Source organism: Xiphias gladius, chromosome 18, assembly GCF_016859285.1.
Source record: "Xiphias gladius isolate SHS-SW01 ecotype Sanya breed wild chromosome 18, ASM1685928v1, whole genome shotgun sequence".
Classification (NCBI taxonomy): domain Eukaryota; kingdom Metazoa; phylum Chordata; class Actinopteri; order Istiophoriformes; family Xiphiidae; genus Xiphias; species Xiphias gladius.
Window position 1 is genome coordinate 21,407,935 of NC_053417.1, and position 26,314 is coordinate 21,434,248.

General features: G+C 40.3%; 1 protein-coding gene across 1 annotated transcript; it reads left to right on the plus strand.

Annotated features, from left to right (window-relative positions):
• Nucleotides 1-60: 60 nt before the first annotated feature.
• On the plus strand, nucleotides 61-23,949 carry col2a1a (collagen, type II, alpha 1a). The gene is made up of 54 exons (XM_040152842.1): nucleotides 61-154; nucleotides 2,025-2,231; nucleotides 3,431-3,447; nucleotides 3,585-3,617; nucleotides 4,489-4,521; nucleotides 4,718-4,771; nucleotides 5,305-5,397; nucleotides 6,034-6,111; nucleotides 6,738-6,782; nucleotides 6,923-6,976; nucleotides 7,064-7,117; nucleotides 7,543-7,596; nucleotides 7,750-7,803; nucleotides 7,950-8,003; nucleotides 8,109-8,153; nucleotides 8,369-8,422; nucleotides 8,570-8,614; nucleotides 8,760-8,813; nucleotides 9,371-9,469; nucleotides 9,556-9,600; nucleotides 9,722-9,820; nucleotides 9,919-9,972; nucleotides 10,089-10,196; nucleotides 10,309-10,362; nucleotides 10,569-10,667; nucleotides 10,872-10,925; nucleotides 11,911-12,009; nucleotides 12,217-12,270; nucleotides 12,383-12,436; nucleotides 12,554-12,607; nucleotides 12,864-12,917; nucleotides 13,958-14,002; nucleotides 14,233-14,331; nucleotides 15,149-15,256; nucleotides 15,420-15,473; nucleotides 15,633-15,686; nucleotides 15,828-15,881; nucleotides 16,909-16,962; nucleotides 17,076-17,183; nucleotides 17,360-17,413; nucleotides 18,618-18,671; nucleotides 18,792-18,953; nucleotides 19,180-19,287; nucleotides 19,606-19,713; nucleotides 19,889-19,942; nucleotides 20,078-20,185; nucleotides 20,295-20,348; nucleotides 20,482-20,589; nucleotides 20,683-20,736; nucleotides 21,322-21,429; nucleotides 21,553-21,841; nucleotides 23,130-23,317; nucleotides 23,437-23,679; nucleotides 23,803-23,949. The coding sequence occupies exons 1-54, from the start codon at nucleotides 61-63 to the stop codon at nucleotides 23,947-23,949; spliced, it is 4,464 nt and encodes a 1,487-aa protein (XP_040008776.1).
• The last annotated feature ends 2,365 nt before the right edge of the window (nucleotides 23,950-26,314 follow it).

Below are 26,314 nucleotides of genomic sequence, written 5' to 3' on the forward strand. Positions count from 1 at the left end.
GCCTGGTCTCCTCCATCCCTTCACTTCTCACCCAAGCTCCTGCATGTCTAATATTTAGACATGTTCAGCTTTGTGGACTCAAGGACTGTTCTGCTACTTGTAGCATCCCAAGTTGTTTTACTATCCGTGGTCAGATGTCAGGAAGAGGACGACCGTAAGTTGCAAAGTTTTTCTTGACTCTTTTCTTTTTTTCTTGCAAAAAATGTGGATTGTTACTATAATTACATTGCCAACTTTTTGTTTGCCTTCCCAATCTTCTCTACCTGATGTTTCAGAAGAATAGTAGAAAATAAATCCAGTGCAAGTTGTGTGATGTCAAATGAAGAGCATGGAGAGCACAATTCTGTTGGCCAGATACATTACATGCTATTTTCAATAATGTAGTTGTTAATTTTTTCTGATGATGTGAATCTGTCCTGTCAAGCAGGTTTTCAATGGTCTTTCCAAGAAAGTGAGTGCATAGTTTTCTGTAGGATATGTGAGGCTGTCAAGGCACATCTGTGTGGGATGGAGGACCAGGTGAACAAGTGTCCATTTATCCTCACCTGGGTCTTACTGCTCACCCTTTCCTGATGTGTTTGCTCTTATTGCAGTGCTATATTTTAAAAGCAGATCTGCTTAAAGGAGATTTTTGATTACTTAAATGTCTTTGGCTGCCTTTTTTCTACCATTATCTAGAGGAAACACAACTTTTTGGTCTAGGTTCTCAATTGACAATCCAGGATTTTCTAGACACTTAGTCCTGAGCATTTGTGGCCAAATCAAAAGTGAGTTTAATTGGGTTTTTTTAAAGACATGTAAAATAAACCTCACCCACAGGGTTTGGCTGTAGCAGATTCAGGGTTTTCATGATGTGAAGTGACAGGGTCAGACAGTGTTTGACCCCAGACTAGCAGGCTCAAAGGGTAGCAGGAAGAGAGTGGGACAGAGGACAGAGTGCACAGCAGGAGTCAACAGATGATGGACATATAGTTGTATTTATAGCAAAATGCACTTTACTTTACTGCTCCACATTTGGAAATAAGAGAAAGAAGACATTTCAGTTGCAAGAAGCCAAACTCATTTCTGATCAGGAATTAAACACCCTTGTAACATGTATGTGCTAAGTATCACTCTCACAAATATACTTAAAAAACAAATAAGAACAGTTGGTAGGGCCAGCCCTAAGCTGTGTATGTTAAACAAATTAGCCATTCTTAATTCCCCAATGTGTTTGCACTGGCACTTGACATAGCTATGGGACCCAGATGGAGAAATTTAGAAGAACCCCTGTTTACTTAAGGCAGCAGCTTGTCAATTGGACACAGTGTCCCTGTAAGAGAGGTTCATTCATACGAGCAGCAGAGGAGGCCTGCGGGTTAAATATACTCAGCCAGCAATGTGAAATACCTCAACTAGGGCTTTGGACACAACGGATAACTGTGCCATTTATTGACATGACCTTTTATGCTGACATAAAATTATCAATTGGAGCCTTTTCTTGCCTCCCCTATGTTTAAAACTTCTGAATTATAGTTATGCTCCACAGCTATTTATTTGTACCAATGTATTTTTGGGTCAAACCAGCACCTGTTCATCAGCATCAAAGCAACAAGGCTTCATGCAGTCACATTCATATGTTTAATTCCTGTTATTCTACTTTTTGAATGTCACTTTTTATATCCTTTGCAATACTTTGCAATATTTGTGTTCATAGCTTTTATATGATACGGGATAACTTTTATCTTTCTCCATCTTCCTTGTACATCCCACCCCTTCACTCATTACCCACTCCTCCATCTTACCCCCACACTGCCATTATTCCTCCTACTTCCATGCCCTGCCCTTTGAACCTTTCTGCATCCTCTTATTCCTTCTTCCCTCTCTTAAACCAACTTTTCTAACAACATCTACTATACCACAATACTGTGTAAACTCCAATAACTTTCCCTATCGAACTCTTTCTTCAACCAACCTCTCTGTCCTCCTATTGCTCTTATTCCTCCTCTTTCCACCTGCCACACTCCCCCTGCTGGCCACCACAGAGGAGGCAGGTGGCTGCATCCAGGACGGCCAGCAGTATAATGATAAGGATGTGTGGAAGCCAGAGCCGTGTCGTATCTGTGTGTGCGACAGTGGAGCGGTTCTGTGTGATGAGATAATCTGCGAGGAGATCAAAGAGTGTGCCAATCCTATCATCCCATCTGGAGAGTGCTGTCCCATCTGCCCTGCTGATGCCAGTGCCCCCATTGGTTGTAATTTATTTATTCACATACCCATAAATAAATTACTCTTTTAGCTTGCACTTATTTCCCTCTTGGCTAACACTTTTGAATGGGGAACAGCCACAGGATCCAAATATTCTGCCTGATCAGGGCTACAGGAGACACTGATAATAGTGTGTTGGTGTAATTTCGATAGTTTTAGCTGCCCTAAAACATTTTTGTGATTTGGTATTTGTATTAATGACTTGTTACTCAGCCAGCACCTGCTGTTCCCTATTCCAAAGTGAACCTCTACATGTTTGGATTTTATGGAGACCAGATAAGCAACATTATCAGGATTATATCACTCTGGATGGATCCTGAGATGTGATGTCTGGTTCTTACCTAAACCAGTAGAGATGCCTCTGCCTAGTTTAACTGATGACTAATTAGCCTATGTTCATACTGAGCCACAACTCAATGATTTATTTGACCCATTTACAAAAGTAGGGTCCCTTCAGGTGATTTAACTTAGAGAGGGACCAAAGTTTTCCCAACCTTCTATGTATAAGGCCTCATGTAAAGACTATATAGATGAACCTGTCAAAGAGCCACTGTATTCCTGTGGTATCTTTAGAAACCTCCTGGTATATGACAATTACAACAATTTTTCACATTTTCACTTAATTACTTAATTAAAAATGAGTAATAACATAGAAATATCATCGCTTTTGCTAACACCCCATTTTTTGCTCAGTAATGAATCTTTCCAGGTCGTAAAAAAATAGACAGTTTTTGAGATCATATGGGCATAAATGAATTCCCACAAACTTGATATAAACAATTCTTCGTAATAATAAGTACGGTATACTTCTTTGAAAGAAAACTCTTACTGGCACTGGCTGCCATGCCTTATTCAATAAGCTAAGCTTACATCTTGCTTACTTTGTGCTTACTTACAGTATGTTAACATTTTGCTTTAATGATTGGATCTAAACACATTTTCATCTCCTAGTCCATGCTTGCTTCTGCTTCATCTCTAATCATTAATGTAATCTGGATGGTTTCTTTTCCTTTGGGTTTGGTGAATGGTATTTGATCACTTTAGCACCATTAAATTTATTTGCAGGTCTCCTTTCCTAAGAATCACAGGCTAGATTTCAAATCAGTCAAGTTTCTGAAATGTTTATCACTTTTAACATTGTTGTTCTTTCTTTTCCCCTTCATCCATCCCTCTGCAACATCAGAAACAATTGGTGCTAAGGTGAGGCCGTACGTTGTGCGAAAATACTGACATCCATGCACACTCACAACAAGTAACAATATGAAAACACCACAAGGTTTTTGTTTCTTAGTAAGGTGTTTCAGCTACTGATGTCACTTCTTTCTTTCATAAATCAGGGCCAGAAAGGTGAACCAGGAGAGATTGCAGATGTAAGTATGAATCCTTTTCAGCACATCACAGTAAAGTAACGTTTGAAATAATTGATATTCCATTGCTGTACATAATACTGTACACAGTACATAATACTACCCTCAAAACTCTACATACTCATCATTGGCCTGGGTATTAACATTCCTTAGAAAACTCCCAACTGATCAAACCAACCTTTTTACCTCTATTGTTGTTATTTGGAATAATTTCAGAATTTTGCTTTCTTTTTTGTGATCTTTAAATGCCAAACATTGGCGCACATTCGTGCCCATAATAATTACCTACACAGTGCGTAGATTTCTGAAGATTTTTGCTTTGCTGAATTAACTGCTATTTAGCTTGACTTAGAGTTATTCAGGAACCCTGAACAAATATTTTTAATTTATTGATTATTCCCCTCTTCTTAAGTTTGAAACATTTTCCAGTTTAAGAAACATTTGCTTGTTAGAGTGGCAGTTTATTGCTATTTAAGAGACTAACTACAGTGTTCAACAATGTCTTGTGGACTTTCTATTAAATGAGGACAAACCCTGCATTCCTGGGACATAATGAACCCGATCAAATCCGCTTATATCCTCTCAGCAACATTTCTGCAAGTGCACATGTCAGGTGAACAAAGTCAGCCAAACGAGAGGTTAAGAGGAGGTGATGCTTTAGCGAAACTTGTCCTGTCAAACGAAATCCTCATCAGATTGTGTTTTTTGGCTTGATGTCCACCTCCTACAAAGTTGGAATGTTCTTCTCTAATTTTTGCTGTTCCGAAACTGGCACAACCGGACATAGCACAAAAGATTGGTCTTGTAATAAAGAGTAATTTATGACAAGAGTCACAGAAATTGGACATAAGCTTTCTTTTTTATCTTTGTGCAGGTTGTAGGACCAAAAGGACCACCTGGCCCAATGGTAAATACTAGTCTTTTTTACTCAATTTTACTAAATCTTTCATTCATATATTTCGTTCACTATATTTGTCCCACACTTATTCAAGTAATGTTTGATTGAGGTGGTTTATTGGTGCAGAATAATATGATTCTTGCTCTGAACAGGAGTTTTAGCAATCCTGTGAGTCTTACTGAGACAATTATCTTTGTTTGTGCAGGGCCCCTCAGGTGAGCAGGGACCACGTGGAGAAGCTGGCGCTAAGGGTGACAAGGTAAGAGACATAAAAACACCCTCCACCAATCTACTCAGTTCATCATTCAGAAGAAATTACCCCACATTAATGTTACAAGGTCATTTCAACACTTGGTTACAAAGGTTCACCAAATATTAGGTCAAGCATCAGCAGTTCTGATCATTATTATAGCTGAACTGGCAAAGTGCTCTGGTTAGTTTGAGATTATAGTGTTATTACCACACAATCTTGGGAACATCCAGATCTAATCATGCAACTGTTATGAGACTAATTCTGTAAATGTTTTGTCGTAAAGGGCATTGATAAATCAAACTACAAACCAGTGCAATCAACAATAATCACAGAAAACAGCTTCACGTACGTTATACTGCAGAAAGGCAAGAGGAGGAATATGGTGTATAACCCAAAATACTGAATTAACACAAAGTTCTTGCTATTTAACATACACCAGACATACAGCAGACGTTTTCTGACCTGAAAGCTTCTTTTATCCTTACAGGTGACTTGTGACAGATGACTTAGAGAAAATGACCTTCTCTCTTTTTCCCTAGGGAAATCCTGGACCTCGAGGAAGAGATGGTGAGCCTGGCACCCCCGGAAATCCCGGCCCACCTGGACCACCTGGACCACCAGGGCTTGGAGGGGTGAGTTTCCCAGGCATTTCTGTAACACAGCATAAACAACAATTAACAATTTAAGTTCCATCACCACAGTATTACTCTCATATTGCACAACACAGTGATAAAAATGTTTGGATAAACAAAAAGACAGAGATTATAGATATAAAGAGACAATTTAATGGTAAATTAATGATATATATAATGATCATTATCAGTATCTTTTCCATAATTAATTTCTCATATGCTCTATTTGAAAAGTACGGGATGGATGAAACTGGTGAATGCATGTTTGTGCTCTGAGATTTTGCTTCGATTAAGTACATCGATGGAAACAGCTCAAAATGAATCCAAAGAATTATTTTATTTTATTTATTTATTTTTTAAACAAAGAGAAATAACATAAAGGCACAAACAAGTGAAAAACGGACAAGCAGCTCAGCACACTGCAGCTCTACTGTCTCTGAAGGATGAAAATGATGCTTTAGTTTAGCAGAAAGCAGGTGCAGACATATTTTCCTTGTGTATGGTTCTGTCATGGTAACTTGGCCACCATTTAAGTCAAAAATTTCAGTTCATGTTTTTGACTTGATGCATTTCAGCTTAGGCAAGATAGAGTACATAAACTGAGTCTCAGTCTCTGTGTGTTTTGTGTCTTTATAGAACTTTGCTGCTCAGTTGGCTGGAGGTTTTGATGAGAAGGCCGGAGGCGCTCAAATGGGTGTGATGCAAGGACCGATGGTAGGTAGTACTATGTACTATATATAATCTTAAAGGACGAGCGGACTATGTGTGTACTTTTTTTAGTATGTAGACAGCTTATCTGTCCCGATAAAAGAGAACATCAATACTTACATTTAGCTTTCAGAGTTGCTGCCGAAAATAAATTGCAAAAAATAAACTGTTCATCTTCACTAAGATAACTGCAATGGTGCCACCTGGTGGTTCAGTAGCTTCACTCCAACACAGAGATTTAAGATGACTTCATTATTTCATGCTGGCCTTTGCAACAGAACCTGAGCAGAATTTTTCACCTCTTTAAAAAGAGGATGTTTGGATATGAACCACATTAAAATATCTACAAAAAAACATATTCAAAAATATATTATTTTTATAAATCCCTACAAATAGGTTATGCAAAGGTTTTGTAGGAGAGGTATTTTAAGGGGATGGTAACTTTAAACCCTAGAAATAAGTTTGTTTTTTTAATCTTCTGAGCCCAAGATGGAGTTTAGTTTATATTTTACATCACTCTCAATAGCTTTGAATGTTGAGTTCTCTATTCAAGCCACCCAAACTTGTCACACTGTGTGATAAAAAATAGACATCTGGTAAACTTTTTTTAATGTCTTGTGTTTCTCTTGCAGGGTCCTATGGGTCCACGTGGTCCTCCTGGACCTAGTGGAGCTCCTGTAAGTACATACATTACAGCCCTACATCATGAAGTGATTGGTCATTATAATCAAAAAGCTAATCTGAACATATGTAGAGAATAATTGTTGGTATGAATGAATAAGTTCCTAATACTTTGCTTTGTCATTTGTGTCTACAGGGGCCACAGGGTTTCCAAGGTGCCCCTGGAGAGGCTGGAGAGCCTGGTCCAGCTGTAAGTATTAATAACTAACACTTCTCTAACTGCCTTAATGTGGAGCAAGTAGATAACTGTCACTAAACTAACTTTGCATTACAACAGGGACCACTGGGACCTCGTGGACCACCTGGACCTTCTGGAAAAGCAGGAAGTGATGTAAGTGTCAAGGCTTAATCCACATATGAAACCCACAGATCATTGAAACATGGAAACAAAAAGACCTACACTAAGCCAAGCGCAAAGGTTTAAGCAAACCACAGTTTTTATGAACAGAGTAAAATAGTTCCTGACTAAAAGTTTTTCCTTATGCTCTTATTTTTCACCTAAAAATGCATCTGTTTCTTTCCTTACTATTATTTCACAATGATGTGCATCAATCCTCCCTCATATGCTTTACACTAAAAACCATATCTGCCACAAGTGGGCACTGTCTATCTCCTAACAACACTGACGAAAATGATGATTGCACGAAACACAGGCTGCATGCATACAGCAAGATCCCACTATAGTAAAGGGCCATGCAGCTACATCTTATCATGCAGCTACTGTAAATAATCCTTCCACTTCCTGTATGTTTTTAGGGTGAGGCTGGCAAACCTGGCAAGGCTGGTGAGCGTGGACCTGCAGGGCCTCAGGTGAGAGAATAACAATCAATCAATATTTGATCATTTCATACTTAAATGCAAAATAATCTCAGTTGTTGCTAAACCCAGGATTACTTATCAAAGCCGAGAAGAAAACAGATGAATAAAATATTCCTCACACAAATGTTTTTGTTTTTATTTCAGGGCGCTCGTGGATTCCCTGGAACTCCTGGACTTCCTGGAATCAAAGGACACAGAGTGAGTGTTTCAACTTTCACTGCGAAACAGAAGAAATAGGATAACTAACTGCTCGATCCTCACAGAGCTGTGGCAATTTGTCCATTACATCTGAGGGGACTGACTGATGTGTGAGTCCTGATGAGTACTTTCATCTTTCTCTGTAGGGTCATCCTGGTCTGGATGGAGCCAAGGGAGAGACTGGTGCTGCAGGAGCCAAGGTGGGATCACTACAGCCTCTTTAGTGACAATATCAATTTTTAAAGACAATCCAGATTTTCATCACTAATGTTTCCACTGTTTTTCAACTTCTCTGTACCTCTCAGGGTGAGGCTGGTGCCCCTGGTGAGAACGGTGCCCCTGGACCCATGGTGAGATTACAGTCCTTTATCTGGTCTGCCACATTATTCTGGTGTTTCTAACATAAAACAGTTAGAGAATTATAGCTGTAAGGCTACTGAGATTCAGTTCCACGCCTTACTGCTTTTTTTTTCTCAAGGCTGTCTGATTTTTAGATAAGAGAAATAATTGTTCATTTACATTATACTGATCCAAATAAATTGATCAATTGAATCTTCTGTAATAGGGCCCACGTGGTCTGCCTGGTGAGAGGGGACGTCCTGGAGCTGCTGGAGCTGCAGTGAGTAACCGTTTCATATCTGCTTCAATCCACTAAGCAGAAATATGTGTCTAGTCTGCTATTTGTTAAAATTTTGAATCCATTATTATTTCATGGTCTCCTTATTATGATGCACAGAACTGACTATCCTGTCTTTTCACTCTTCAGGGTGCCCGTGGAAATGATGGCTTGCCCGGTCCTGCTGGTCCACCTGTACGCATCATAGTTCCCACTTTGCATCCAATCCATCCATTTTAATGCTAATTTTAATACACTATTGCCTTTGATAACACAACAACAACATGATGGTATCATTAGACATAAACCCTAACGTGCAGTTTTTTTGTTCTGTCTACAGGGGCCTGTTGGCCCTGCTGGAGCTCCCGGTTTCCCAGGATCCCCAGGATCCAAGGTTTGTACAGTTCACATAATCATAAACCAGTATTTCAATGCGGGAGAACTAATTTTTTAAAATAAAGCAACAAGAGCCCGGTTAGTGTCCCTTGAACCATCTGTGGTTTAAAGCATTTTCAGTTTCTACTTTACCACTCAGTGAAATCTTCCTTACAGAAAGTTGATCACTCTTTCTTCAGTCTGGTTACATGGAATTAAATCCCATAGATTCTTAGAATTATGTTCTTGTAGTTACTGTTCTTCATACACAAATGATCAACTTCACTAGTATATTCTACAAACTGCCTTATAATATTCTTGTCAAGGAATAAAAACACGCATTCATTGTGTATAATTTAGATAAAATTGTTTGCAAATCAGAAAGGTGATTTTCCTATCATACATATGGAAACGTACTTTATAAGAGAGACATACAGGTGATGATACCTTATACAGGTATAAAACAAATGGCGCCAACACATTATCTTAATCTCTAAGACATGGAGGCACAAATGTTGAATTCACAGGTTAATGAAATGCAGAACAAATTCGTTTTTTCCAATTGTGTCCCTTCAGGGAGAAGCTGGCCCTACTGGTGCCCGTGGAACTGAGGGCCAACAGGGACCACGTGGAGAGGCCGGTACCCCAGGATCTCCCGGACCCGCCGGTGCATCGGTTCGTTTGTCATGGTCACTCTTAAATTTTTTCAATTTAGTGTTGATTCATTGCTTTGTATTTACTATTTTATTCTGTCTGTATAGGGTAACCCCGGTACTGATGGTATTCCTGGAGCTAAGGGATCTGCTGTAAGTTCTCTCTCTCTATTCATAGGTTTAGAATCCTCTATTAGCTTATCTTGCTTTATAATTTATAGTATTAATACATTACTTGATTCTGATATTTTATTTCTTCCTTTGTTCCTTGAAGGGAGCTCCTGGTATTGCTGGTGCTCCTGGTTTCCCCGGCCCCCGTGGCCCACCTGGACCACAGGGAGCTACAGGACCTCTGGGGCCAAAGGGACAGTCTGTAAGTCACTTGGGAATAATCTAAAATACTCTGAAACCCTGATACTTGTTCGTGTTATGATTATTTACTGTGGCTATCTTCTTTCTTGCCATGTTTAGGGAGACCCTGGTCTTCCTGGATTCAAAGGTGAAGCTGGACCTAAGGGAGAGCTCGTGAGTTTCTCAGTTTTGACTAGGTTTCAGTGATTTTATCAATACATATGCCATAACCGACATCTTTTAGAATTAGACTACAGAGTAGATTTACTGAGATATCTTTATTTTACTAGGGCCCCGCTGGTCCTCAAGGTCCCCCTGGCCCTACTGGTGAAGAAGGAAAGAGAGGCGCCAGAGGAGAGCCTGGAGCTGCTGGACCACTCGGACCTCCAGGAGAGAGAGTAAGTAATCAGGATATACCATCATATTGTTAAAAAGTGACATTATGAATAAGTTGTTACTATTTTTAGCCCCGTCTAATCAAAGTTCTGTTTCTGTCTGTGACTTTTTCAGGGAGCTCCTGGTAACCGTGGTTTCCCTGGTCAGGATGGTCTTGCTGGTGCTAAGGTGGGTCCTTAGTAAAATGACATTGTTTAACAATCCAAACTGATTTCAGTGCACTGACTCCATTTACATAGGCTAAATCTGTGCTCTAAGCATTGCAGCATGAAAGATGCTGCTACACTCACGAAACCAGTTGCCATGTTTGTACCACATTGATATTTAACTGACTGATATTTAAAGCTGGCCTACTTCTGTCTTATCTTATTCAGGGGGCCCCTGGTGACCGTGGTGTTCCTGGTGCTGCTGGTCCTAAAGGTGTTACTGGAGACCCTGGACGCACAGGAGAGCCTGGCCTCCCAGGAGCCAGAGTGAGTCCTGCATCTTCACCCATTACAAGCCCAGAATCTGACAGACAGTGTTGCAAAGTTGCAGTCATTTTAGTCCTGAAGCAGACAGATAGCTAGTGTGGCTGGTTTGATCTGCGTGATTTAATTTGATTATGTTCATTGTCAAGATTTTCCCACTTCTTGAGTGATGCTGATAATCTCTAAAAATTTGTGTGCCTTTCATAGGGTCTCACTGGTCGTCCCGGAGATGCTGGTCCTCAAGGCAAAGTTGGACCCTCTGTGAGTAAAATGCTTAAAATTCACAGGTGTAGCTTTCTATCATGTGTATTAAAATTACAGTGTTACAGTTCTGAAACAATGCAAGGAATTTTTAAAAAATTCAAGCAAAAAAATTTCTTTGTGACTCTTTAAGTTACACTGTCAATTAATGCCAAGAAGGCCAAAAAATAATCTTCAGTATTATGACTGTAACAAGTTTGATTTGATTTCAATAAGGTTTTTGCACCCTTAAAAGTCCTAGTGACAGGTGTGTAGGATCAAAAACAAAAACCATCACTTCAACTCACTTTATTAAGATTACGGTGTGGTCCTCAAACTTTCATCAGGCAAAATCCATACAGATAAACAAATTTTGTTTGAATCGATTTTTCCTGATGAAGTTTGATTTGATACAATATGCTTTTTCACAATTTGATTCATTTTTCTGACATAGAAATGTTCAAAATTTGTCTGAAAATGTGGTTTACAAATACACTTTCATGAGTAGAGTCTTTGAAATGAAAAGCTAGAGCAGCTGACACATTCAAAGTGGAATCCTAGCAGAATTCTTTATGGAAAGCAAAAGCAGCACAATTTGAAAAAACTATTGTATTTGTTCTTACAGAAACAGGAGAGATAATCTGAGCTCAGTAACCACAACACTAGATTTACCACATGTCCTGAAACGAAAGCCTAATATTAAATAACACTACACATTGTTGTCTCACTCACAATTAATTAGTAGAATCGTCTACTATTTCACTGTAGCTTTATGGACTCAGTAACGCTGTGAACAGAACAGCTTAGGCACTGTTGTACAAGACATCGAGCTTGACATACATTCTATAGACCGCTATTTACACTTGAGAAACTATTTTTGGCACGCTAGCATGCTAATCCTTATGATCTCAAGTATACCCTTATAATCATGATTACCACACACACGTTTCAACTCCCAAGTTGATCTCTGGGTTTCAGTGCTGATTTGTGATTTTTACCTTGACAGGGTGCCCCTGGTGAGGACGGTCGTCCCGGCCCACCTGGTCCTCAGGGAGCCAGAGGACAGCCAGGAGTGATGGGATTCCCTGGACCAAAGGGAGCCAATGTATGTGTGTTAGTGAAAAGCAAAAAGTAGTTTCATTATTTACACACAAAATGTTCATACAGTATAAAGAAAATCTGATAATATACACTCTAAATACATCCTTGTACAGCATGTAAGTAGCCAGAAAACACTACTGTCATTAACCTTGTTGCACTCAAAGCTGAAGAGACTTTCTGCAGGTAATTTAATTTGATTTTTCTTCAACAGGGTGAACCTGGAAAGCCAGGAGAGAAGGGTCTTTTGGGTCGTCCTGGACTGAGAGTAAGTACATTTTCTCCATACATACTTTACCTTCCTCCAGACCTCACAAATTGATCCATCTTTTTCTGTGTTCAGATCACTTTTCATAATGTAAGTACTCCTCTCTGAACAGGGTCTGCCTGGAAAAGATGGTGAGACTGGTTCTGCTGGACCTCCTGGCCCTGCTGTGAGTATTTTAGTATAATTTAATGTTGTGAGATATGTCTTACGCTCAGCTGACAGTTTGCAGAATTTTCACTTGTCTTTGCCCCTGGCTGATCACCTGTGTCTGGGTCTATCATAGGGACCTGCTGGAGAGAGAGGAGAGCAAGGACAGCCTGGACCTTCTGGCTTCCAGGTGAGTTTATCTTTTCATCAAACCCCTAATACACCTGTGTGGAAAACCTAAAAACAAATACAATGTCCACTCTCCAAAGCTTGAATATTAGTACAAGCAGACATCAATATGCAATACTTTATATCTTTGGACATTACAGTGTTATTCACAGACAGCAAACCCCTCATTCATTCAGGAAAACTGCAGATTTATAGGCAATAACCTAATCTATATTTACAGATTTCATATAACTAATCCCTTTGCTGTTGTTGGACAGGGTCTGCCTGGACCATCTGGTGCCCCAGGAGAGGCTGGAAAACCTGGAGACCAGGTGAGTGTTTATTCTGTCCAACTGATTTTTCGAACCTGTAGGTCTATCTTTGTTTACAAACCCCTTCAACTCACTGTACACAAACTGCAAGCATTCAAGAGCTGGTATAGTATCAACTACATGCCATATGATGGTATTTCTGAGTAGTCTAACAATCCAGTCTGCTAAAATACCAATAAATGGTATACATGGCTGAGATATGAGGTGCCATGAGACTAGAAGTATAGTAAAGGGAGTAAAAGAAAAGTAAAAACAGCCTCTTGTTCAAGAGGATACAAATAACTTTGTATATTTCAAATGAAAGGTAAATGCAGCTAATTCAGCTAAGCATCAGTGTTGTATAACTCACTGCCGATATTCTCTGCAGCAACAAGGAGAAGCCACTGAATATCCCAGTGCTATGGCTCAACAGTTCTAACAGTTCCTATCATTTTTTTAAACTTTCACATTAATTTTCAAGTTAAATTTAACGTTAAAATGAAACTATTTATCAACCCCATAAACACTCACTGGGAATTAAATATTCTTTAAAAATCTTTAGTCTCTGTTCTCTCTTATTCTATTTCATGTGTTATTTTAATCATTGTTAATAGTTTGGCCTTTTAATTGTATTTTTTCTCATTTGTTTTTGTAATTTATGCGAAGTGGCTGCTGTAACAATGCATTTTCCTTTTAGTATTCTCTTTATCTAAAAAAACAAACAAACATATTTGCCAAGGCTTAACATCTTGATTGCATTAATCAAATCATCTGAGATTTCTTAATTTCTGTTTTTCTTTGATGTTCAGCTTTTTCAACTTGGTCCATAACTACCCTGTTGTCACAGACAGGAAAACAAAACAATATATGAAAGTGCAATTTCTTTTGTGTAGATAATAATGACCTCTGTACGGCACAATTCTATACAGGGTAAAATTAATTGTCTTGGCTATTCATACTTGGACTAACAATGAAAGCTCAACAGAAGTTATAAGACATTTGTTTGTATGTGTAATTATACCAAAAACTGGAATAAAAGTGTGCCTGTTTTGTCTCTGCAGGGTGTTCCTGGAGAGGGCGGAGCTCCTGGTGCTGTTGGACCTAGAGTGAGTTTCTATGTTCAGGCTTCTTGTCTACATTTCCAAAAATATCAAATCAAAGAGTGACATTTATGTAGTGTTGTCATTTACAGTTCATAAATGCACATTATGCTAAATTACATTGTTGGTTTCATACATGAAGACCTAGCCAAACTCCTCCTCACATCACATAACTGAGCAGTCTCTACCACTTGCTCTTTCTCTTACTGATCCAGTGTCTTTTTGTTTCCTAACAGGGTGAACGTGGTTTCCCTGGTGAGAGGGGTGGTGCTGGAACTCAGGGTCTTCAGGGACCTCGTGGACTTCCTGGAACACCTGGAACTGATGGACCTAAGGTCAGTGGATCACTCTGAAACAGATTTAGGATTCAAATTATTGCTCAAAATCCATGAGTATCCTCTGTGCCAGGCTATGCAACTGCAGCTCCTCTACTGGTGTTTCAATTATTCAGCAAGTCCAGTGTGCAGATGCATCTTGAAAGAAGTTGTGCAGAAACCTGAGTCGAGAGGATTTATGGTTGTTAATCCAGAAGACCATTCATCATCATAAAAGTCGATTTCATCAAGGTGGAATAGCTCTAGTTCATTAGTTGATCTTGAAAGGCTAAAATTTAAATTACTCCTTATTGTCCACGACAGTCCATCATAACCCCTTGTAACACCACAGCTTGTCGTTTTTACACTTCAGTTTTTGTACAGATTAAACAAATGAGATATAATGTGTTAATTAGTGAGTTTTAGAGGTGCTGGCAGGTTGATTTCTTTATCTTTAGACGGAGCCAGGATAGCTGTTTCCTACTGATTCCAGTCTTTATGCTAAGCTTACTGACTGCTGGTTCCAAGTTCACAAAGGACCTGACAGACAAGAAATGAATTTAGAAGTAAAGAATACCTTTCCGGTCTACTTTCTCCTTGGTGATCATGTTGAACACGAACCTGCAACTTTGGTTCTCATTTTCTGAGAAATGACGTATTTTTGATGAATGATGAAACTTTATTAGGACTTATTTCAGGCTTTTCACAGCATTTATCAAATAATGTATGTATTAAAAGATCTTTTGGTATTATCAGTCAAAAAGAACCCTGTCCACACTCAGGTTCAGTTAATTCATAGGAAATTTGACTGACAAGTGATCTCCTAATTCTGATTCAGGGAGCCATTGGACCAGCTGGTGCTGCTGGACCTCAGGGACCCCCCGGTCTGCAGGGCATGCCTGGAGAGAGAGGAGCTGGTGGTATCCCAGGACCTAAGGGAGACAGAGTGAGCAACAGATTGTTTTAGAAGTTGTTACAACTAACATTTATTTTAATATTATGGATTATTCCATGAGTGAAATGGTAAATTTAAACAGAGCAAATGTCATGACCAGAGGCCTTGTAGTTTCATGTATGATTAATATGAAGCCTTCCTCTTTGTCCAACAGGGTGACAATGGACAGAAGGGACCTGAGGGTGCTCCTGGAAAGGATGGTTCTAGAGTGAGTTCAAAATAAATCCTTAGTGTTTTTTTTTTTTAGTCTACTATTACAGAGTGAAGCCTTTTTTGAGTCATCAAACTAAAAAAACGTGACGTTTGATCTCACCCAAACTCTATTCTCTTTAACTTGTTTCTATATCCATTTTTTCTTCTTTCTCAGGGTTTGACTGGTCCCATTGGTCCTCCTGGCCCAGCTGGACCCAACGGTGCCAAGGTAAGAGTAAAAGGGTTATCCTTAGAATTGTTAATGGGATGATTATCAACTCTGAATGAACTGGGATTGAGTTTACTTTAACATGCATGCAGTGTGCTTGTTGATTTGGTTGGTTTGACTGATTGTTTCTCTCCAATCCAGGGCGAGACTGGACCTAGTGGACCTAGTGGTGCTCCTGGTTCTCGTGGCGCTCCTGTAAGTACCTCTGTGTGTCATATATATATGTCACAGTATGCAGTATACACCTAAGCTGATCAGCCATGTGGGTGAGCTGGGGCTCATAATAATGGAGCCCTGTCTTCATAAAAAAAATTTACGAGCTGAGCATGCATATTTTCTCAGAGTTAATCCATTTTGTGCTGTGGCAAAAATTTATTTGCACTCTTTACAATTATTTTTAAATCAAATAATTCATCACACTCCGATGCTTCTAAGAAAGCACTAACTTGGTGTGACTCAGTCCAAATTGAGTAAAAGTACTGGTATAAAGAACATTAAATGTTTAATCGTATTCAATCAAATCTCAAATGGCATAGCATCCTGTACCCTGGACGGAGTGTGCGGCTGCTGCTCTCAAATTAATAGCATTACAATAACATAATAAGGGGGATCAAGCAGCCGCAACGAATATACTAAATTGAATTTGTACAGTGTAGTGTACATTGCCGCTAACTATTAAACTCAAATTGGACCAGACAGAAACTTTGCGTCCCCCTCAAAGATGTTTCCATTCATAATTTTAAAAGAAAAACAGCTTTCGAGCAGAAAAAACTGTCTTAGAAAAACTGATCTACACAGTAAGATGTAACATTTAGAAATGTTACATTTCATGACAGACCTGACTGTGTACATGTTTGTGATCAGATAAGGATGTTTGCCACCTTAATTACAGCAAGAGTAACATGGTAGTGAATATGGAGGGAGAACAGGATAATGACCAGATTGCACAATACTTCTTATTTTTCACTCCATTATTAACTATATATATTTAATGTTATGCTTGCTAAGTTTCTCTTTTCACCAAGAATACTGTGTACACGGAAGGGAAGGAGAAGTTTTGAACATGTTTAGAAGTGCTCTGTTTTTTCTAAATGAACAAAAACCAATAAACATAGTGTTTGAGAGGACTTTTGAATAAAGAAAAAGCTGATAATTCAAACAGCATCACTTACCTCATCCTAAGCTTTCCCTCACCAACTGTCTGTCTTCTGTCCTCTTGAAGGGTGACCGTGGTGAGGTCGGTCCTCCTGGACCTGCTGGCTTTGCTGGACCTCCTGTAAGTAAAATCAACACAATACCTTTTGTTCAAATGAACTGACTGAAAGATATTTTTTTAATTTCCATTCACCAACATTCTGCCACTATTACTGTTCTGTTTAAAATATCCAGGGCGCAGATGGTCAGCCTGGTGCCAAGGGAGAGCTTGGTGAGGCTGGACAGAAGGGAGAAGCTGGTTCTCCTGGACCTCAGGGACCATCCGGGGCTCCTGGACCTGTGGTGGGTATTTGACTTCAAAATAACGCCCTCAAACCAGATTTTTATACAGTATCTTAGGTCATATCTCTGGATCAAATTAAACTGGCAATGGAACACCTTATACAAGAATACTTACAGTGCTTTAGACTCACACTAGTGTAACATGAACATGATTAATTGTTGTTCCTCTTTTTCAGGGACCTACTGGTGTATCTGGACCTAAAGGAGCTCGTGGTGCTCAGGGAGCTCCTGTAAGTAAATCATATTGATACTGTATCACATGAACAAACCAACAAAAAACTTTCTATTTTGATCTCCATAAAAATATTGATAGAGCTAGCCTCCCTAACTTATAACCAACAACAATGAGCACAGCAGGGATGCCTTTGATACCAACACAATTCTTATATTTGCTGCGGAGATGAAAGAAAAGAAAGAAAAATTACAGAATGGCTCAATGTGTATGACCTGAATCGAATGAAGTGCAGAGTATTTGTATGACGCAACATCACATTACATGGTTTACAGTGTCACATTAGGCTTTACAGGCCCACATCGGCAGCAGTTTCTGACCCATGCCAAGCTCTCAAATGAGACATGGGGTACAGCCTGATTATGTCCGATAAATATATAGGAGTAGAAGTTTAAAATCAGCACGCTTTAGCCTATATCAGCAGCATAATGATGGATTCAAAGCTGCTCTCAAAACTTTCACACTAGTTTGATTCTGTGCATTCAGAAAACCATATAACAGTGATAGGCAAATAGCAGCCTGTGGGCCTTTACATGAAAACCTTTCCATGATTTTAAAATAAATCTACCTAGATAACAATATACTGTAAATATAAGGATCATGTAAATTGAGTGATATGTGTCTTAAAAATACAAATAAGAGCCAAAAATAACAGTAATTTCATACAAGCATAAATGAAATAGGCCACTGTTTATCATGCTTGTATTACCTGTTAATCTTCTGTCTCGTAGTCCAACGCAGAACATACATTTGAGTCATTTTTTTTGCAAAGTAAGTATTATGTAACAAAATCTGCTGCAACTCTTAGCCTTTACTAATGGGAAAAATGAAATCTGCCTTCACATACAATCTTGAGACAGTTTAATGAATCAATTTAAATTCTTATGTGACTTTAAATAATGCTCTAAATGTATTGACAAAATATAGACCTTCATCTCCACCACACCTGTTAATCTATGTTGGCCCCTACTGAACAATGCTGAAAAAAAGACCCACATTTGAACCAGATTGCTGACCCCTGCTGTGCATGTTCTTGTGATTCACTTTTACGTATTCACATATAGGGAGAGTGGAAATGTGTTATTTGTATTTGCTGAATCCTTCCTGTTAATCTCATAACATCCTAATACCCCTCAGTGATTGATGACAGGGGAACAGGTTGGATATGTTTATCCTTACTGAACTCTTTTTCTTTTTGACAGGGTGCCACTGGTTTCCCTGGTGCTGCTGGTAGAGTTGGACCTCCCGGCCCCAATGTGAGTAATTCATCAATAACAAATTCCAATAGGAAATGCGTTTGCTGTTTCAGTCTAAAACAATTAGTGTTTGTGTATTTCTGCTCTTACTTACTGAACTTCTCTGTCTTCCCATCACAGGGTAACCCTGGCCCTGCTGGTCCTGCTGGTTCTGCTGGTAAAGATGGACCAAAGGGTGCTCGTGGTGACGCTGGCCCCCCAGGAAGACAAGGAGATGCTGGGCTTCGTGGACCTGCTGGCCAACAAGGAGAGAAGGGAGAGCCTGGAGAGGATGGACCACCTGTGAGTTTGATTTTACAGCTCACACAAACCCATTAGTACTTGAGTCATGGTCTGAGATAACATCCAGTCTCAACCACCAACTATTTCATCATAATATTCACAAATAAACTGACTGGAAACTGCACGTTACTGACATGAGAAGAGGATCTGGACACTCTGACTTCAGTCAGTTGCAGATAAATAAGAACATTTCATGACCCAGTATTTTCTTTCCTTAACTCTGTAGGGTGCTGATGGGCCTTCAGGTCCTCAGGGTCTGGCTGGATCTCGTGGTATTGTTGGTTTGCCTGGTCAGCGTGGAGAGAGAGGCTTCCCTGGTCTCCCTGGACCTTCTGTAAGTGCCTTCATCCATGTGTGATTTTTAGCTATAGCTTTAGCTTCCATGTAAGCTGTTAAAATTTTTTAAAGGGGCAGATAATTATGATTTACCAAATCTGTCTGACATTCAAACACCCCTTAGCATTTTTACAAATTCATTCAGTCACATCAGATAGGCCTTCATCTTACTGCATGTTTGCCTCGAGTCTTATTGTCCTTCAATTTTCACTCTTACTTTCATGCGGAGTAATTCTGTTTCTTCTAAAAATTTATTCTGTGCCTTCAATGTCGAAGGAGCTACTGAAATATAATGAAATATTTCCTTTGTGTTTAGGGAGAGCCTGGTAAACAGGGAGCTTCTGGTTCTGCTGGTGATCGCGGACCTCCTGGACCTGTGGGACCCCCTGGACTCACTGGACCTGCTGGAGAGCCTGGTAGAGAGGTCAGAATTAAACAATAACAACAACGAAATCTCAAAAATCATAATGTCTGGACATCAGTTAACTATCCACTTGTCTGACTGTGAAGTAATGATCAAACTTACAGTAGCAGTAATGCTACTATTCAAATGCATTTCATGTCATTAAAAATGTATCTAATATGTTTCTGTATCTTAGGGTACCCCTGGATCAGATGGACCACCTGGTAGGGACGGAGCTGTTGGAGCCAAGGTGAGAGACTTCAGTCTCACATAAAAATCTGAAACTCCAACAAAAAACACTGTTTGACAAAAATCTGGCTACCATTTTCAGCTAGTTTGCAGAAACTGTTGTTATCCTGAGTCATCACCTTGTGTCCTCCTGTAGGGAGAGCGAGGTAACACTGGTCCTGCTGGAGCCCCTGGAGCTCCCGGTGCCCCTGGTGCCCCCGGACCTGTCGGACCCCTTGGCAAGCAGGGAGACAGAGGAGAGGCTGTAAGTAACATAGGACACTGTAAAAGATCATAGGCATAAGTGTTGGGCACTGCTTCATATTTTTAATGTGAACATGAAGAGGCACCCACACAATTACTTCTTTCTTTAGGGTGCTCAAGGACCTGCAGGACCCGCTGGACCTGCTGGCGCTAGAGGAATGGCTGTAAGTCTTATCATCTCTAACTGCGACCATATCATTAAGTTGTTTTTTTTAGATTTTAATTTGATTTAGGTAATTAAAAAATGCCACACATGTACAGCCATAAATCTTAATACACAAGAAACTTTAACTCCAGGGACCCCAAGGACCACGTGGAGACAAGGGAGAGGCTGGTGAGACTGGAGAGAGGGGACAGAAGGGTCACCGTGGCTTCACTGGTCTGCAGGGTCTTCCTGGACCTCCTGTAAGTCATCCAGATCTAATAGTTCATCCATGCAGCACTACTTTTCACCTGCTTTTTCTGTTATCTAATCTGTCATTATCACCGTCTAAACAGGGTCCCGCTGGAGATTCTGGAACTGCTGGACCTGCAGGACCAAGCGGTGCTAAGGTAAGAAAACTGACCTAAAGCAAAGAGCAAAAGAGAGAAAAATTCTTATTACAATTCAATCCTGCAGCTTTAACACCCAAGATATGTGATGGTAATGAAGGGCACAGGTTAGTCTTTTTGTAATTCTCCAATCACCTGACGAAGATGGGGACAGCAAAGGCCACGTGCTTTAATTACCCACTGCTGTGATAAGATGGGCAGCCGAGTCATTTTGTAATTACTCTCTGCAAGGAAAAGAGGCAGACAGACCATGATTTGTGAAACTACTCCTGCTGGGATTGGAAAAGGACTTCAATATCTATTCTAGATTAGCTAAGCACTGTGCATGATAAGAAAAATGAAAGGAAATGTAACCATACAAATAATCTTCATGCATATTAAGGCAAAGGCTCTGGAGAGAAACTGCTGCTGCATTTGACTTGCTTTATCAGATTTTTTCTTATCCAGACTGTATGGTGGATGTAAAAACAAAAAAAAGTGTAGCTTTACACTTTGAACACAAAGCTTAAGTTCAGTAAATAAAATAATGTTTCATATTTACATTCACTCGTTTTTATTTTAATTTAAAACTCACTGTGTCTTTAGGGACCACCTGGACCAGCTGGACCTGCTGGCAAAGATGGATCTAACGGACAACCTGGCCCTATTGGACCCCCTGGACCTCGTGGACGCTCTGGAGAAACTGGTCCTGCTGTACGTGACATGTCATTAGAAAAATTGAAACTATAACCACCACAAACAAGCCTGTACACTGTACTATTTCAGTGCTGCCTAATATGCCCTCCTGATCCTTTTGTTGCTTTTGCCCTCCTTCAGGGTCCTCCTGGTAACGCTGGACCCCCTGGTCCTCCTGGTCCTCCTGGCCCCGGCATCGACATGTCTGCCTTCGCCGGTCTGGGTCAGACAGAGAAGTCCCCTGATCCTCTCAGGTACATGAGGGCTGATGAGGCCTCCAGCTCCCTGAGGCAGCACGACGTTGAGGTTGATTCCACACTCAAGTCCCTTAACAACCAGATTGAGAACCTGCGCAGCCCTGACGGCTCCCAGAAGAACCCTGCTCGCACCTGCAGAGACCTGAAACTGTGCCACCCTGAGTGGAAGAGTGGTAAGTAGGGCAGAGGGGTCGAAAAGGATTAAGAAAGGAAGGAAAATCTGATGATGAGTTGACTTTTACTCTTAAAATGTTCCTAACTGGTGAAAACATTGTTGCAAACTATTAACAACTCTCTTTTAGATATTTCTTTCTAAATCACACTGAAAACTAACTAAATACACCTGTTTGGGTGGATAGGTGCTGTTCATATGAAATCTGACTAAGGCAGTTCTTCTATTTTTGTAGTTTTGGCTCCCAGTGTTGCATTTCATTTAGTCGGAAAATAATTCAACAATTACCTTACCTTGAAAGGCACTGTTTCTCATGGTAATTTGGTATGTGGAAGCATCGGTATGACGGGTGGGGTTCCACAGGGCTCAGTTCTTGGCTTCCTTTAGCTCATACGACAGAAGCGTTATGCTGATGACGTGCTGCTATGTTGGGATGAGACCAAACACCAGGAATGTAAAAATGTATATCAACTCTCGAAATGGTGTATAAGAATTTGGTAGAAAGTATTTATTTTTCAATATGACCATGTGGCATGGAAATCCGAATGTTAGTAATAGACTAAAATTGCAAAGAATAGTAAATATAGCAAAATTATAGGGAAGCCGCAGATGCAACTAAGTGAGAATTATTAATTAAATATAAAAAATAAAGATTCCCAGATTAAAAGTGATCTTTACCACCCTTTGCACTCACACCTGGAGCTTTTGCCTTCAGGGCGATGCTACGGACAAGTAAGAGTCACCAAAAATTTCTACAGCAAGGCCCTCTTGGTGAAGGCAATCGGGAAGCTGGATGTACAGCTTTCTTTGAGTTTCACAAAAACCTAGCCCTTCTTTCATTTTATTTTACTGAATTTAATTTTTTAATGTATTTATATATTTTTGATTTATGTTTCTTGTCCTTAACATCGCCCTGTATTGTCAATTACCCTGTATTGTACTGTTTTCAACACTATGTGGTGGAGCCATAGATCATTTTCCACAACGTGAGCACTAGTTATTTTCCTAACCTGACCTAACCTAAAATATAACAAAAATCGTATATCTAATGTCCGGACCTGACCTGGAAATATGTATATTTTTAGGCTCGCTTTCGTCCCAAAAAAGGTAGGTATAACTCATTGCCGTATCCGTTGAGATTTCTGCAAAATACATATCTAAGTACGTGTTTGGGTATGAGCCATCCAATAGGCTCGACATCTATTTGTGGAGTAAAAACAGAGTTTGGGAAAGTTGCATGTAGTTTCTCAGCTTTGCTCTTTATTAACCTTCTTCTCTCATCTCTCTAGGTGACTACTGGGTTGATCCCAACATTGGCAGCACAGCCGATGCCATCAAGGTCTTCTGCAACATGGAGACTGGAGAGACCTGCGTCTACCCGAGCATCGCCAACGTACCAATGAAGAACTGGTGGACCAGCAAGAGCAAGGACCGCAAACACGTTTGGTTTGGAGAGACCATGAATGGAGGATTCCACGTGAGTGCGCTTATACATCATTTAAGATCATTTCTTTCTATAAGCTGATCCTGAAGAACTAAATAAACCTCAACATGAAAGCTGCTAATTATCTCCCCCTCCTGTTGTCTGCTCTACAGTTCGACTATGCTCAAGACGGCCCCGCTGCCAATGCTGCCAGCATCCAGCTGACCTTCTTGAGACTTCTGTCCACTGAAGCATCCCAGAACCTCACTTACCACTGCAAGAACAGCATTGCCTACATGGACCAGACCACAGGCAACCTGAAGAAGGCCTTGCTGCTGCAGGGCTCCAACGACGTGGAGATCCGCGCAGAGGGCAACAGTCGCTTCACATACAGCGTGTTGGAGGATGGCTGCAAGGTGAGAGCAGACAGCTGCAACACAGAGCCAGAAAAAGATAATCTCTTTTATGTTTAATATATGTATAATTGTCATTGTATCATAAGGCTGTTGTTAACACATTTCTCCACTCTCAACCAACAGAAACATACAGGCCGGTGGGGCAAGACTGTCTTTGAGTACAAAACACAGAAGACCTCCCGTCTGCCAATCGTGGACATTGCTCCTATGGACATCGGAGGAGCGGATCAGGAGTTTGGAGTGGATGTAGGCGCAGTCTGCTTCTTGTAAAGTGGAGTATCACAATGGCCCCCCGAATAACAGGAAATAAATGAAACTCAACCATGAAACATTACACACACTTCCACAATAAAGAAGACTGGAAATTATAAAAGAAAATTGATACTTTTTTTCTCACAACGAAGTGCTCTCCAAGTTGTACTCCCTGGATGTTAGCACTGAAGGGCACCGGCAATATCTGTACACCACACCAGCATTCTCGGTCAACCCGCTTTCTGAGATCCAGTCATGTTTCCCATGGCCCACTGTTGACGGGAATGAGTCAGAGCCAGGAGGAAGAGGGACCAAGCGAACAAGTTATGGAGAACAGAAACATGACTTGATGTCACTTATTTATTGTCTAACCTGAATGGGCAGAGTTGAGGTAGGACTGGACGGGTTTACTTTGTAAGTACAACAAGCCCCCTTTTCCACTACAGAACAGCCGCACAACCTCTGTCCCAGTCCTACTCCACCTCCCTCCCTGTTTCCCTCCTGACACACAAATACGGCATTTCGAATCAGTGTAGACCAAAAAAATATATATTCTCAGTAAATAAAATCAGATCCAGGTGCTCCAGGCCTGTCCATCATGAGCAGGAGCAAAACCTTTACTGTGTATTATAAATCCTTGGTTCTATTGTTGTAAAAGTCTGTGTTTATAAACAACCAGATGGTTTTATATATATTTCCACATTATGTGTGTACATGTGTCTATATGCACACCAACACTTTTTGGAAAGTGAGGTTACATTTGGGACTTATGTTTCAATGTCCTGTACCCCTTGACTGCCCGTCAGAAGAAGGCCCAGTTCTCATCAAACAAAAAAAAAAAAATTGTTTTGAAGAATTTGAGGGAAATAAATTTTGCCTTTTTATTGTAGTCGTCCAGATTGTTTAAAGCTACCTCACGCTGAAAAACAAAGTGAAAATGTTGAGTTTAAATCTGAGCTGACCAAAACATTAGCTTTCAGGTGGATCTGGGGCTGAACGGCCATCTTTGCTTTGGGTTGCTCTCTCTTCAGAAGGTGCTATGAGTTCTTTAATTCTCCACCAACCCCCCCCCCCCAAACCCTAATTCCCACTAGCCTCACACCACACACTCACACTCCACCCTGAAGGAGGGGTGCAGTCGGGTTAAGACAGGGGAGACAGGGGTTTCTTGGAGGCCTCCTCTTGAGTCCAGATCCCCAAAGCTGAACACGGGACTCTGAGGACGGTCGCTAAAAAACAACCAGGGTGGGTTGTCTCTGTGTGTGTGAGGGCGTGTACATTTTTTTAATTAATTTTATTATGACCATGATCATTTTTGTTTTTATTTTGTTACACTTCTAATTGCTGTAAATTGGAAAATAAAAGGAAAACCGAATTAAGAACGAAGTTGATTTTTAATTGAGCTTTGAATTAAAACAGAAATGGCGTGGGGATGTATTTCTTCTCTCAACAGAACCATTCATGTGTGCTTAGATGTTTTTTTTTGTTAAACTTGTACTTCTTGAGGTCAGTTACTCTTGACTGTGAGTGCGTAGTCTGTGTGTGAGCGTGTGTGTGAAAGTTTAAGACTGTGATGCAAGTGTGTATTTTCATATGAGAGAATCTCATAACAAAAAGGAACAAAAGTACTGTATTCGTTCTGCGGTGTCAGGGTGCGGCTGGGCGTCGTTGGCTCCTGTTTGTCTGAACTAATAGGCATAAATAAAGAACATTATGTTGACTGGAATCAAGTATTTTGTAGAGTAATGATGCATCTGAACAGCTGCATCACTACTTGTCTGTACTGTGGCCTGCTTCCTCTCCGGTCTCAGCTGAGTAATAAAAGCTTGACTTAAGCCTTCACAGTGACATATTCTTATTCAAAATATGACGACCTATTAGGGATCCAAACATACAGTTTAATTTCATACATATGAAGATAAAAATATGCTCCTATGCTTTATGTCAAAATTATTGTTCGGGATCACAGAAAGGTCAAAGGCAATTATTGTTAAAGACTGGAAAAAAACTACATTAGATTACATTTGAGGGGGAACTCCACTGATTTTTACACATCGAGGTGTGTTTACAGGTCTTAGGGACCTGCTTCATGAAGAGGTGGTAGCTGCAAGAAGCCCGACAAACTGCCTCAAGTGATGTTATAGTTGACATCACCCATGAGGCGAAAAACGTAACGAATGTTATTTTAAAAAAAAACTTTGTGGAAGGAGACGACATTTTTCACCTGCAAGTTTTCGGTTTTGCGAACCTGCACCTACAAAGCTCCGCATCGGACCCGAGCCAGCTCGACACTTTAAACCACAAGGCCGATCCATGGATGGATTACTGAACGGACCTACCAAGCACAGGTCCAGGGGCCTAAGGGGTCAGCGAGACACTGACA